Source organism: Dermochelys coriacea, chromosome 3 (genome assembly GCF_009764565.3).
Source record: "Dermochelys coriacea isolate rDerCor1 chromosome 3, rDerCor1.pri.v4, whole genome shotgun sequence".
NCBI classification, from domain to species: domain Eukaryota; kingdom Metazoa; phylum Chordata; order Testudines; family Dermochelyidae; genus Dermochelys; species Dermochelys coriacea.
Genome location: NC_050070.1, coordinates 58,406,690 through 58,422,114, shown reverse-complemented (window position 1 = coordinate 58,422,114; position 15,425 = coordinate 58,406,690). Strand labels below are relative to the sequence as shown.

General features: G+C 42.8%; 1 protein-coding gene across 5 annotated transcripts in view; it reads right to left on the bottom strand.

The window, feature by feature from the left end:
- DDX43 (DEAD-box helicase 43) overlaps positions 1 to 15,425 on the bottom strand; it is a 62,755-nt gene that overhangs the window by 23,104 nt on the left and 24,226 nt on the right. For all 5 annotated transcript variants that reach the window (XR_006279835.1, XR_006279834.1, XM_043510509.1 and 2 more), the window contains exons 11-12: positions 7,035 to 7,122; positions 4,270 to 4,397 (exon numbers count right to left, since the gene is read on the bottom strand). Coding sequence is in view for 3 of the 5 variants with exons in the window: in XM_043510509.1 (XP_043366444.1) it covers positions 4,270 to 4,397; positions 7,035 to 7,122 (216 nt within the window). In the remaining 2 variants the exon portion in view is untranslated. The remainder of the gene's footprint in view (positions 1 to 4,269; positions 4,398 to 7,034; positions 7,123 to 15,425) is intronic.

Genomic DNA, 15,425 nt, shown 5'->3' with positions numbered 1-15,425 from the left:
GGACTCCTTCCAGGACATTCCTGGGGTTGGACCACCATCAGAGTGAGGTGAATATTGTTGCGGGAATGGTGATGACCTTTTCCAGGTGTTGCCTGGACTGGGAGTAGACAGTCACCAGCCATTGCTGCAGGAGTTGCATCCGGAGCCTGACATGGTGCACTACATACATACATGCCACCGTGTGACCTAGGAGGTGCAGGCAAACCCTGGCCATGGTCAGGGGAAACGCAGAGACTTCTGCGATGAGATCCGCTAATGCCCTGAACCTCTCCAGCAGCAGGAACACTCTGCCAGAGATTGAGTTGAGCACCACTCCAATGAACTCTATCCTCTGTACAGGAACTAATGTGAATTTTGTGTTATTCACCAACAGGCTGAGGTGACATCACATGGCCAGCAGCACCGCGACGTCCCCATGGACCCAGAGTTGCCTTTGACTAGCCAGTCATCAAGGTATGGGTAGATCTGGATACCCCGATGTCCGAGGTAAGCTGCCATCACCAACGTGCACTTGGTAAATACCCGTGGTGCTGTCGCTAGGCCAAACCGAAGGACCGCAAACTGATAGCGGTTGGGACCTATCATGAACCGGAGGACGCATCTATGGTCTCTCCGAAGCTCTGGATACTGAACAGGCATCCTGGGAGGGCTGAGTCAATCCCCATCAGTTCCATGGGTACCATGATGCCCACCACGGAGTCTGAGACCACGGGGCTGGCTGTGATGTCATCCTGTATCCTGCAACATAGATGCCAGAGCTTGTCCTGCAGCTAGGGAACCTCGTTCCAAACCCAAGCTAGAGCCCGAGTCTCTCTGCCCTTGTCCGAGGTCCGGAGACCAGATGGGGCTGTGAAGCTTCTGCCTGTCACGGTCAGAAGCGTGTTGGCTGCAAGAGGGCAGCCGCTGGCAAGACGTTCCCCACAATGGGGAGCATTGCCATAGGAGAGAGGACTGTGGTGGTCCAAACACTGGTTTACCCAGTCACTGGGACCCTACAGGGGCTGGAGTGGGTGGCACCGGGAGGGACATAATCTCTTGTGCTGCTTGTAGGGCCTCCAGCATGGACAGCACTCATAGCAGACAAGGACCTCTGTTGCTATCTGGGAAGTGGGCTGGGCTACGCCGCGTGACCTTAGCCCGAGATCCCAAAGGGGGTGAAGAGGTGCCCGAGACAGTGCCTTGGTCCACCCCAGATTTATCCTTTCCCTTGCAGGAAGCTGGAGATCTTCCCTCACCCTGTCTTCTTGGGCTTCTTGGCTGGGGACTCGTGTCTGCTTGCAGACTGTACCGGTGGGGCACTACGCACTGAGTTCACGGTGCTCAGCACCGAATCAGAGAGCTGTTCCAGCATCGGGGTAAGGGAAGACTCCATAAGGAGCACTTTCAAGCAAAAGTCACGCTCACTTTCAAGCTAATATCATGCTCCTTCTTCATCCTGGGCTTGAAGGACTTGCAAATTCTGCACTTATCACTAATGTGACCTTCGCCCAAGCTCCATAAACAACTTATGTGGATCGCTAATGGGCATGGGCCTTTTACAGTGATCACAGGGCTTAAAGCCTAGGGACCAGACCATGCCCCATCCTGAAGAGAAGTCCCATTCGGGACCTACTAAGTCTCTAAATAGCAGAAAATAAACTAAACCTAGAGGGAAACTATATACAATAATATACAAGAGGTAAATGAATTTGAATGAATAAGCAGCAACAGCTCTAGCTGAAGCAGCAACAGTTCCTTGCACTCTCACTGGCAGCAAGAGGTAACTGAGGGGTGCAGGCAGGCAGCGTCCTATATGCCATGGCATATGCACACCACTCCAGGGGAGCCAGAGCCAGTCCCCTATGGATACTGCTAAGGAAAAAGCTTCTGGCACTGGTGCATGTGGCGAGCACACACACCTAAGTTGAATGGACATGAGCAACCACTCAAAGAAGAACCTTAGGAAAAGTGGGCTCTGCTAGCGGATTCTGTCCTATACCAAAGACAGAGAAGGAACTGGGGGCGGTCGGATCTTACAGTGCTATATGTACGTTCTGCGTACAGTGTCAGAGAGGGGACGTGTGCATGTGTTGGTGAAGAGCTCCGATCCCAGCCACAGCGGGTGCTGCCACACTTACAGTGGAGCACTCAAAGGGACATCACTTGAAGAACTTATTTTTCTCTTGTTCCATTAGCTATGATCACTTTTTTTGAATTACCAGTTCACTACAACATTCCTTTGATCCTTACATGCCAAAATGTTCATAAGTAACTATTCTGTAGTTTCTAAAGTTTTAATGGAATTTTACTAAGAAGAGATGTTTGCAACACTGTCAAACTTTTAGGTATTGAGTTAGGAGGACCAGGTTGTGTTCTCTCTTATATTACAACCAATACGAGAGATCCTGGAATGGGATGAGTGCAAAACACATCCACACTCAAGCCTCTTTGGAGTCTTGAGTCTGCTCTTTTAGGAATGGAAGAGATAGAGGCCAGGATCTGTCACAGATAATTGGCAATCTTAAAGATTCCCTCATTATGGGGCATAACTTATCTGCCAAGAATCACAGGGTACAAGATGCCCATTTCCATGAGTTTTCTTGGACAATTGCTAAAGGGATCTCTAAAAGGTGTCTGCCATTAGTTTCAAGATACCTAGAAAGGCCTCAAAGTCACCATCATCAGACAGTACAACTTCATCTAGCAAATTACCATAGATGCATGAGGAAGTGAATACTCCTCCTGATGATCACCACCACTCTGTATGAATCACAGAATATCAGGGTTGGAAGGGACCTTAGGAGGTCATCTAGTCCTGCTCAAAGCAGGACCAATCCCCATTTTTCCCCCCCAGATCTCTAAATGGCCCCCTCAAGGATTGAACTCACAACCCTGGGTTTAGCAGGCCAATGCTCAAACCACTGAGCTATCCCTCCCCCCAGTTTGAGAGCTTCACCCTGCTGAGGGGTCTGCATCATTCTTGGAGACCTAGCCAAAGTGGTCAATTTACGCCTAGATGAAGTGTGTGTGTGTGTGTGGGGGAAAACAATCTGTATCAGGTCCTGGAAATTGAGCTCAAGGATTCCAGGGTGGCCAATAAGGCCAGGTCTGCACACCATAGGGATATGGTACATAAGGCCAAGATGAAAGGATCTAGGCAGTTTGGACCCAGACCAATTTGTGTCTTACTGTAGGTAGAAGAGTGTCCTGAGGTCCCCTTCTAAGGCTCCCACTTATAGATTGTGTCAACTCAGAAAGAAGGGTTCCTACTATCCCCTGAAACGGAAGAAGTAGAAGAGTAAACTTCTTTGAGAAAAGAGGCTGATTGCTGAAAAAGTTAGGCTGAGATCATATTCCATGAAATATGGATACCAGTGACTCTGTAGGTTAATTTAGTACACTTTTCATCTTTAGTGCCCTTGGTTCCAATACTGATATAGGTCTTGCAGATGTTATCAGTCTCATGTTGAGAAGAGGAGCTTCTGGTTCAGGTGTAATTAGCCAAGTTTCTAGAAGATGTAAATGTAAATGGTTCCAAGGTTGTATGCATCAAGGAAGGTGGTGCCAAAGGCAACAGTACTGGAGGGATAAGTGCCAATGAGGCACTCTGTTGCAATGCCAACAGTGTGGATGTAGCTGACGCTGATACAGAAGGATTGGTAACCAAGCTCAACTGGCACGTGATTGCCAGCGCCAAAGAACGTACATCAAGTGGGACAGCTGAACCATAGTGCAGATCAGGCTTTGAAGGGAGTACTGAGGCACTGTCACAAATATGACTCTTCCAGCTTTCTTTTTGACAGTATTGGGGAAGATGATCAAGTTGGAAACTGTTTTCCTGTCTCACAAGAGTTTTCGAAAATGTTCGCCATCCAAAATGGGACAAAGTCAAAATCTCAAATTTTCATGAACTGATAGTCCAATAAATAAATAAAAATTCAAATCAGGTCAATCAATCAAAATGTTTCATTTCAATAATTTCAAAACATCTCATTTGTCTTTAATTTTAACATGCTTAGTACAGAAAATCTTAAAGCCCGTTTTAAGTTAAACAGTGCAGTCACATTCCAATGCATATTAGTTTTATGATACTAGAGAACTTGCATAAAATGTAATGGTCATGTATAGTGCTGAGGAAATACAGCAAGTCAATACTAACACTACAATGTGGTTGAAAGTAATTAAGAGTGTCCTAGTTAGTAACTTTGATCTGAGAATAACAGATTAATTTCTAAATAATGAGTTGATAGCAAACTAAACAAATGTAATATTGGTTAAACAATTACATACGTAAGTTTCTTTCCCACAAATATGATGACTTTATCTTTAGGCTTCATAGTATCAATGAAGTAGCGTGTGAAAGCTCTCTTTTCTTCTTCTGGGATAATAATAACTTTCTGCTCAACTGTATTTACTGCCTGTGAAATATGAAAAAATGATGTTAAGTAAAAACAAAATCATTTCACTCCAGTTAATTCATTCTCACATTACAATACCTCAGGCCACAGACTTCAAAACTGATATACTTGATTGTGTCAATAAATGATATCAGGAGAGAATCTTAAATATTCACTTCATAGGAAAATAGACTATGTCAAACGCTAGAAAGATAAGTTTGCTTATTCTTCTCTGAGCAGAACTGGGAAGAAGCAAGTTAACTGTAAGCTTCAGAGGGCAGGCACATGCTACTGAGCCAGTTACAGCCATGGGCCCTGTAAAACTAGGAGCTATAGTTACAGGTCACATACTTCACCCTAGTCATGTACGCTACAGGAAATTTCATATAGGGAATTCCTGCTCCTTCAGCAAAAGACCAGACAGGAGAGACACAGGGTAAAGGAAGGACCCTGGAGGGATATCTCTGCATTTATCAGAAAGAAGGTCCAGAATAGGAGACATCTGCAAAGAGCAGGAGCTGGCTGTTATGAAGCCTCAGCTATGGAAGGTTGTGAATCCCTAAGACAAAGGCTAAGTGAACACCCTAGGAGCTTTGAGATCTTTTCAGTGCTTTGTTTTAAGTCTTTTTCTAAGTTAAGAAAAGTCCTGAGCAGAGGAACTGAACTAGTGAAGTTGTTTGGAGCATGATCTCATTGGGCTAGTGAATTAGTCCACAAGTTTACAGTCACAAACTCTGTGCTTCAGTTCTCTGTTTGTAAACTGGCAGTGAAAATACTTTCTCCCTTTCTCTGTATTAGCTCTTTGGATTCTAAGCTCTTTGAAGCAGGGATTTTTCTTACTATGTATTTGCATAGTGACGAGCACATGCAAGTCCCAATCTTGTTTGGGTGCCAGTAGGCATGACATACTAATTAACAACTACAACTATGACAGAGAATGGGGAAAGGCCAACAAACTGGAAGGTAGCCAAGTCGTAATACAAAATTAACTTACTTTATTATAAAGGTTTATTGACAATCCTTTCCCCCCCCCTTTTACTCTATGACTGTGCTATTATGATATTTACATGGTAACTGGAGAGCAAAATCTGCTACACGGAGATCAGACATTGTGAGCTGCCTTTGTTGAACTTCTAAAAGATTAAAGGGAGCTTCAATCATTAAAACAAAGTTGGTAGACCACTGACGAAGACAGCTTTTTTGCATTGTAAAAGGAAGAGGGCGGAAAAAACTGCCTGGAAGCAGGAGGGAACTAGTGGAACCACATAAAGAACTGAACCAAGTCTTGTTCTGATGGATAAAATATCCAGGTCCTGCCTAATGTCTGATCTAAAGAACATAAAGTTCATTGTCAGAATAACAAATCTGGTTGTGAAAGAGAAATACTAATTTCTTTATGGCACGATTCCATGCAGGCTGAAGCAGGGGTGAAACAGCATATACACTATTTGATAAATTTCAGAACACCCATGCTGTATAAAATTGTGAGTAAAATGCGTTTGAACAAATTTCTCATTAGTTATAGTGAAGTTATAAAACAGGAGTAAAAAAACCCCAAACATTTGCTGCTACGTTTCAGTACAATGTTATTTCAATCTACAACCAGTCAGTCCAAAAATTAAAAGTGCATTGTAGAAGCTTTTGGAAGATATAGCAACTATACAAGGGGTAATGAATCGTTTGGCATCAGGAAACGATGGGATTTTTATTTAATTAATTAATTTATTTAAGGCATCCAGTTGAGGTTTCCATACTGGGGAAATAGTAGTACATCTTTCCCTCTTGCTTTTTGGCAGGGGCAGAGGGTAACTTTACATTTAGGGAGGTGGTATATGAATTTCTTCCTTGTTCTCCCAAATCAAACCTTGAATGCATTTCACCCCACCTAATATCTGATGCTACATCCAAATAAGTCTAAATACTCCAGTTTGATGTTTCTGCTAAAACGGTAAGTTGACTTTTACATTTGTTAGGTTTCAAAGTCAATACAAAAATAGAGATAAGGGGGGAACTTTACACCTCTGAGAACTATGACAGGTTGTCTGTATACTCCGAGCAATGCATTTACATCCGTTTCATGTTTTAAAGGTTATTTCTGTAACCAAAAGAGCTTGAATTTTTTTTTAAACACAAAACCTTCAATTCTGGATGAAAATTATATCGCATAATCAAAAAGGGCAATTACATAGAAATGTGTGGCTACATAACATTATACATGGGCCCTTGGCCATTAGGTAGATTTGGATGAAATATTTACTATTGAAGTCATCCGCTTATGGGTGGAGAAATACATTATTATTAACCAAACGAATCCTTTATAAAATTTATATTTTAAAATATATATTTTAAATTTATAAAATTCATAAGATTTATTTAATCCTTTGTCCATTACCAAAGCTGAGACTAAATGCTCTTTGGCATGTCTCATTATAATCTTATAACAAAGTTCTTTTCTATTTACAGTTCTAAGATACATTCTGGGCTTTTACTGAAGCTTTTAAAATACCACTGATTTCTGCTTACTTGGAGGATGTTGTGAAAGACCAGACTGGGTTATGCTTTTAACTAAATAAAGTATTATTTGAATGTTCCAAAACATTCAAAGTTATGTGCAACTACAAGGAGTAATGTGATTTTAAAAAAAATCTACCAGCCTACCGCTAAATCAAGAGTGCCAACATATACAATCATAGGATCTTTCAAATACGATTTTGCAAGGCGGCGAACACCATCTGGCCAAGTAGCACTGGTGGGAGGGAAGAAAAACACATTTTAAAAGGCAAGAGGTCTCCAATACACTCCTCTCATCCATCCCACACCCCAATACATTCCAGCAAAGTCTTATACCCACAATAGCTGTCATGCATATGTACTAACCTTAACAAGAAAAATTGGAATTGCTCATTTATGAGCATAAATTCAATCCAGTTGGTATTACTGAAACCTGATGGGATGATTTATAAAACTGAAATGTTAAAAATCAATGGTTATAATTTATTTAGGAAGGACTGAAAGGGCAAAAGGGGAGGAGGAGTGGCACTCTGTCAAAAATGGCATTACCTGTTTCTGAATTACTGATAACTCGGAAGAAAGTTACTTTGAAGGCTTCTGGATCAATGTCCTAACAGACAAAACACAAGATGGGGTACTAGCTGGTGTCTGCTACAGACCACAAAAATCACACTAGGGAAAATGAACACTTCCTTACATGCTTATCTACAATATGCAGGAAGAAAAACACTGTGTGATCATGAGGGACTTCAATTTGAGTGACATATGCTGTAGGTCTCGTGCTGCCAGAACTAAAACATTCTTGGAATTTCTAAACATTATAGATGATAGGTGGATAACGGTGCCTTGGTTGTCCGTCCAGGCTCCTGTGCGGTGGCAGAGATGTTGGCTATCTGTCCTAGGACTCTGAGTCGGACTATGGTTCTGTCTGAAATAGTGGGCCCCAACCAATGAATGGGGAAGGTGTACAACAAGATCAGCAGTTCATCCTCATGTGTGGGGATGTCTTGGAGAATAGACAGGCCTGAGAGGAGCAGAGACTGTAGGTGTCAAATATAAAGGGAAGGCTAACCACTTTTAAATCCCTCCTGGCCAGAGGAAAAACCCTTTCAACTGTAAAGGGTTAAGAAGCTAAAGATAACCTCGCTGGCACCCGACCAAAATGACCAATGAGGAGACAAGATACTTTCAAAGCTGGGGCGGAGGGGGGGGAGACAAAGGGTTCTCTCTGTCTCTGTGTGTTGTCTTTTGCCGGGACCAGAGTAGGAATGCAGGTCAGAACTCCTGTAAAGGGTTAATAAGCAATCTAGTTAGATGTGTGTTAGATTTGGTTTTGTTTAAATGGCTGATAAAATAAGTTGTGTTGAATGGAATGTATATTCCTGTTTGTGTCTTTTTGTAACTTAAGGTTTTGCCTAGAGGGATTCTCTATGTTTTGAATCTGATTACCCTGTATGGTATTTACCATCCTGATTTTACAGAGGTGATTCTTTTACTTTTTCTTCAATTAAAATTCTTTTTTAAAGAACCTGATTGCTTTTTCCTTGTTCTTAAGATCCAAGGGTTTGGGTCTGTGTTCACCTATGCAAAGTGGTGAGGATTTTTATCAAACCTTCCCCAGGAAAGGGGGTATAGGGTTTGGGGGGATTCTGGGGGGAAACATTTCCAAGTGGGCTCTTTCCTGGTTATATTTTGTTAGACGCTTGGTGGTGGCAGCAATAAAGTCCAGGGACAAAAAGGTAAAATAGTCTGTACCCTGGGGAAGTTTTAAACCTAAGCTGGTAAAAATAAGCTTAGGGGGTTTTTCATACAGGTCCCCTCATCTGTACCCTAGAGTTCAGAGTGGGGAAGGAACCTTGACAATAGGTATGGCAGGAACATCCTCCGATGTCAGGAACATCTCCGTACGTCCTGGAGTCTGTGGGGTGCTCACTGAGACTCCAGAGGTACTTGGTTCAGTAGTCAGAGCCAACTGGTTTGCATTTTGGTGAGGCGGCAGCAGCAACAGAGCATCCAGAACTGAAGTTGAAGAGGGAAGCTCTACGTATCCCCGGTATCAAGGTCATCGGGTGATAGGGATGGATCCCGCTTCTTCTTTACCTTACCCTTCAGCCGAGGGACCTTTGGTGGTGGTTCTGCTGGATCCACAAGCAACATCTTATCCAACCTGGCATGGCTGAGAGAGGGAATGTGTCTATATGACTAGTCTGATGCGGGGATCTGGTCTTATGCCTATGAGTGTTTACAACTCTCGTTGTGGGCCTTCAATGCTAGCAGCTCCGTACCATAGCTCATGCTCAGAGGGACACTACTGGTCAATAGAGGCTGCTATAAAGTGGGCGTGGGGGGTATCTCCCTGGCCAGGATCAGAGTGCATCCAGGGCCTTACTGCCTCTCCCTAAGGAACCTGTGGAGTTGGAGCTCACAGGTCTCTAGTTCTGAGTGGGAAGGACTTACAGATGCTGCACTTCACCAAGACAGTATAGGCACCGTTGATGGTCAATGCTGATGAAAAAGGAATGAAGGCAGAAGACAGTTCTTGATGCCTGGGATCCTGTGAATAGTCCCTCGATAGAGAGGGTTGTCCCCCTGAACTGGGGGAGGGTCCGTACTAACCTATGAAAAACAATTTACACAAGTAAACAACCACTCCTCTTATCGAAATCAGAGTGAAGGAAAAATAGGGGTTTTGACTCAGGCCATGAGACGGTAAGAGGGAACTGGAGTGACATCGACCCGCACCACCCCAATATACCCTCGGTCAGGAGCACAAGGAGACAAACTGAGCATATACGGGTCAACGGACGCTGCTTGGAGAAAAACTTCCCAACTCAGCGCACGTGCGCCCATGTGTGGAATACAATGGGATCATCACTTGAAGAACAGATTATTCTGAACCAACCCTGGAAGCAGAGGAGGTATAGTCTTGTGTGATCAGTTGCAAAGGTGCAAGCTGCCATGGGTCTCCAGAGCTGAAGACAGTTCCTAATTGTGGTCCAAGAGATCTCCTGAATTGCACGTACCAGACTTGACAAAGTTAAGAGTCTAAAGGTATGGTAGGCCCTGGCTATCAGTGATGCTCCTATAAACTGTATCTTCCATACAAGGAGTTAACATGGATTTTTTTTACCTTTAGCTGAAGATCCAACTCCTAGTACAGAGCAAAGGTTGCCTGGGTGGAAGACAGGACTACTTTGCAGGAATGTTCCTTGAGAAGTTAGTTGTGAAGGTACAGGAAGACTAGGATCACTTCTTGTTTCAGGTAAGGACCTTTGAGAACACCGTTAGGGTTAAAGAAAGGCTGAAGGGAAGCACTTGGTATTGGAAATGATCCTGGCCTATACTGACATGTAGGTATTTCCTGCAGGATGGGTGTATCTTTATTTGGAAATAGGAATATTGTAGGTTGAGGGCTGAAAACCAATCCCCTTCCTCCAGTGAAGGAATTATAGGTGCCAGAGTCATCATTGTAAATTTGAGACTTTATAAACTTGTCTTAGATACAAGATCCGTCTCCACACTCTGTCCTTCTTTGGCACAAGGAAATATCTTGAGTAAAACCCTTTGCCCTTGTGAGGAGTAGGACCAGTTCTGTCATTCCTAATCAAAGAGAATATTCACTTTTTGTCTCAAAGGCTTAGAAGATGAGTCCGTTAAGAGGGATAGAGAAGGGGTCCGGAAGGGAGAGACTGATGTAAAATGGACGGTATAGCCTGTTGTGACGTCTATGACCCACTTGTCTGTAGGGATCCCACGCCAATCATGTTGGAAATGGGAAAAGGCGTACTCAAAACGTGGGGAGGTGAGCAAATGGACACAGCTGTAAAACCAGAGATGTGGGATGATATGAACCTTGACCAAGCCATCAACACTGTTGCTTTGAAGATGATTGGGTTGTCGTGGAGGGCAGGTGAGTGGCCCTCTCTATCTCTCTCAGGAGTGTGTCTCTTTCTAGGGGTTTTGGTGGATCTTTGGAATTCAGAGAATTTAGCAGAATGCAGTCTCTGGGCAGCTGGTGACATACTAAATCTTCTCTTATCGTAGGTATGTATATGTCCAGGGATCTCAAAGGAGCCCTAGAGTCTGTCAATGCGTACAAGGACTTGTCGATAGTCTCTGAGAAACTAGAGATGTACCTGGCAGTAGCGTCTACAGATTCCAAGGACGCCTGAAGATCAGTTCTGGCCAATAATTGGTACTCTGAAGAGATGAACTGGAATTGCTCCCTATGTTCCTGTGGCAGATGTTCAATAAAGGCAGTTAAATCTACTATAGTTTGTAAAATTATATTTGGCCATGATCCTGATAGTTCAGTCTTCACGTCCATCTAGAAAGGTCCAGTCTTTAGTTTTTTTATCATATGGGGTAGAATTGGACAAGTGCTGCTTATCCACTCATTTACCACAAAAACCCCTAGAGTCTTTAGGGGGAACCATTTACATGTTGGTGGAACAGTACGCGAATTGGCTCAGATAGTGTAATGCCTCATTAATGGGTAAGGCCATCCTGGAGTTGTTGCTGACTGCAAGAGATGCAACAGTTTATGCTGTGAATCCTTGACCTCTGAGTGGAACCTGAAGAGAGTGTCAGCTACCCACTTTATGAGGTCTTGAAATTGACAGAAGTCATCAGCTATGGAAGGTGGTGGAGGCATAACCACCTCGACTGGAGATGAGGACGAAATATGTGTTTGGTGGTTGGCCTCCTGCTCCTCAAATAACTCCTGTGAGGGACCGGTGTCACTGACCGAGAAGGATCACAGGCAAGAAGCAGAGTCTGAAGCCTGGAGTCATGGGCACAGTCCGGTACCCAAATGAGGCATGGGGGGGGGAGGGGTTGTTCCCCCAGGAGACTAATCTAATGCTAAACTATTACACTCTTTACAATTAGATGATTCTTGTTCTGTAGAATTAAGTCAAAGCTGCAGACACTAAAGGTTCCAAGCTGAACCATGCAGTGATGAGAAGGAATTGGAGAGGTGGTCAGACCATCCTGTCCTTTACCTCCACTGTTGGAGGAATAAGAGGAGCAACGGTGCAAGTGCAGACCAATGAATGATACTTTCAAATTCTGGCTCCGGATGTATGGTATGCATACATAACCCATAGCAGAATACAACAGGGACCATCACTCGAAGAACAAGGTTGATTTTCAAGAAATCTTGGACACCAGGGAATTTCCAGATGTTTAATACTGGTCTCCTCAATCTAACAGAGAAAGGTATAACATGATCCAATGGCTGGTAGCTGAAGCTAGACAAATTCAGACTGGAAAGAAAATGTACATTTTTCACAGTGAGAGTAATTAATCATTGTATCAATTTAGCAATGGTCATGGTGGATTCTCCATTACTGACAATTTTTAAATTAAGATTTAATCTCTCTCTAAAAGGTGTGCTTTAGGAATTATTTTGGGACAGGTATACAGCCAGTGTTATTCATAAGGTCAAACCAGATGATCACAGCGTTTCCTTCTGGCTTATCACTCCATCTATGAACTGCAAGTATGTTTTTCAGTAGTATAACTACATACTTGCCTGTACTCGTAGCAAGAAACATGTGTTCTGAATTTTGCATGTGTCCACTAGTAGGCCCAGCACTTCGGCTATGACTGAGCAGTGCACAACAGCGCTCCGGGGGAGAAGAGGGGTCAGTCTGTAAAAGTGGCTCTGAACTCCCAAATCCTTAGCCAAATTTGCACTTTTCTGGGCACCCAGAATACATCAGAGCACTTGAGGATTATACTAAAGTACACATGTTGTATGCAGTGTGATAGCTGTGTTAGTTCTAGGATATTGGAGACATGTGATAGGTGAGGTAATGTCTGAAGAGCAGCTCTGTGTAAGCTTGTTGCTCTCACCAACAGAAGAACATGATGTCCAGGTAATCTCCACACCGGATTTTAGCATTGAGAGGGAAGAAAACGAAGTAAGAAAGGATATAGCCGTGGGTAGGAGAATGTATATAAGGAGGAAGGGCAGTGTGGATACCAGTCTAATAGGTTATACTGGTTGTAGAATGACCATGCCTAATAGGGTACAAAATGTGAGCGAGGCCAAACAGAAAATATTAAGATGTTTGTACACCAATGCGAGGAGCCTAGGTAACAAAATGGAGGAACTAGAGATACTGGTGCAGGAAGTGAAACCAGATATTATAGGGATAACAGAAACATGGTGGAATAGTAGTAATGACTGGACTACAGGTATTGAAGAGTATGTGCTCTATAGGAAAGACCGAAATAAAGGTAAAGGTAGTGCAGTAGCATTGTATATCAATGATGAGGTAGAATGTAAAGAAATAAGAAGTGATGCAACGGATAAGACAGAGTCCGTCTGGGCAAAAATTACATTGGGGAAGAAAACTAGTGGAGTCTCCCCTGGGACAGTGCTTGGGGTGTGCTATAGGCCGCCAGGATCTAATATGGATATGGATAGAGCCCTTTTTAATGTTTTTAATAAATACTAATGGAAACCGCGTGATTATGGGAGACTAACTTCCCAGATATAGACTGGAGGACCAGTGCTAGTAATAATAATAGGGCTCAGATTTTCCTAGATGCGATAGCTGATGGATTCCTTCATCAAGTAGTTGCTGAACCGACTAGAGGGGATGCCATTTTAGATTTGGTTTTGGAGAGTAGTGAGGACCTCGTAGAAGAAATGGTTGTAGGGGAATCTTGGTTCACGTGATCATGAGCTAATTCAGTTCAAACTGAACAGAAGGATTAACAAAAATAAATCTGCAACTAGGGTTTTTGATTTCAAAAGGGCTGACTTTCAAAAATTAAGCAAATTAGTTAGGGAAGTGGATTGGACTGAAGAATTTATGGATCTAAAGGTAGAGGAGGCCTGGGATTACTTTAAATCAAAGTTGCAGAAGCTATCGGAAGCCCGCATCCCAAGAAAGAGGAAAAAATTCATAGGCAGGAGTTGTAGACCAAACTGGATGAGCAAGCATCTCAGAGAGAGGATTAAGAAAAAGCAGAAAGCTTACAGGGAGTGGAAGATGGGAGCGATCAGCAAGGAAAGCTACTTTATTGAGGTCAGAACATGTAGGGATAAAGTGAGACAGGCTAAAAGTCAAGTAGAGTTGGACCTTGCAAAGGGAATTAAAACCAATAGTAAAAGGTTCTATAGCCATACAAATAAGAAGAAAAAGAAGGAAGAAGTGGGACTGCTAAACACTGAGGATGGAGCGGAGGTTAAGGATAATCTAGGCATGGCCCAATATCTAAACAAATACTTTGCCTCAGTCTTTAATAAGGCTAAAGAGGATCTTAGGGATAATGGTAGCATGACAAAAGGGAAAGAGGATATGGAGGTAGATATTACCATATCTGAGGTAGAAACAAAACTCAAATAGCTTAATGGGACTAAATCGGGGGGCCCAGATAATCTTCATCCAAGAATATTAAAGGAATTGGCATCCCGAAATTGCAAGCCCATTGGCAAGAATTTTTAATGAATCTGTAAACTCAGGAGTTGTACCGTATGATTGGAGAATTGCTAACATAGTTCTATTTTTAAGAAAGGAAAAAAAAAGTGATCCGGGTAACTATAGGCCTGTTAGTTTGACATCTGTAGTATGCAAGGTCCTGGAAAAAATTTTGAAGGAGAAAGTAGTTAAGGACATTGAAGTTAATGGTAAATGGGACAAAATACAACATGGTTTTACAAAAGTAGATCATGTCCAAACCAACCTGATCTCCTTTGAGAAAGTAACAGATTTTTTAGACAAAGGAAAACGCAGTGGATCTAATTTACCTAGATTTCAGTAAGGCATTTGATACCGTGCCACATGGGGAATTATTAGTTAAATTGGAAAAGATGGGAATCAATATGGACATTAAAAGGTGGATAAGGAATTGGTTGAAGGGGAGACTACAATGGGTCCTACTGAAAGATCAACTGTCAAGCTGGAGGTAGGTTACCAGTGGAGTTCCTCAGGGATCAGTTTTGGGACCAATCTTATTTAATCTTTTTATTACTGACCTCGGCACAAAAAGTGGGAGTGTGCTAATAAAGTCTGCGGATGATACAAAGCTGGGAGGTATTGCCAATTTAGAGAAGGACCGGGATATCATACAGGAGGATCTGGATGACCTTGTAAACTGGAGTAATAGCAATAGGATGAAATTTAATAGTGAGAAGTGTAAGGTTATGCATTAGGGATTAATAATAAGAATTTTAGTTATAAGCTGGAGATGCATCAATTAGAAGTAACGGAGGAGAAGGACCTTGGAGTATTGGTTGATCATAGGATGACTATGAGCCGCCAATGTGATATGGCTGTGAAAAAAGCTAATGCGGTCTTGGGATGCATCAGGAGAGGTATTTCCGGTACGGATAAGGAGGTTTTAGTACTGTTATACAAGGTTCTGGTCTTCCATGTTTAAAAAGGATGAATTCAAACTGGAACAGGTACAGAGAAGGGCTACTAGGATGAGCCGAGGAATGGAAAACTTGTCTTATGAAAGGAGACTCAAGGAGCTTGGCTTGTTTAGCCTAACTAAAAGAAGGTTGAGGGGAGATATGAT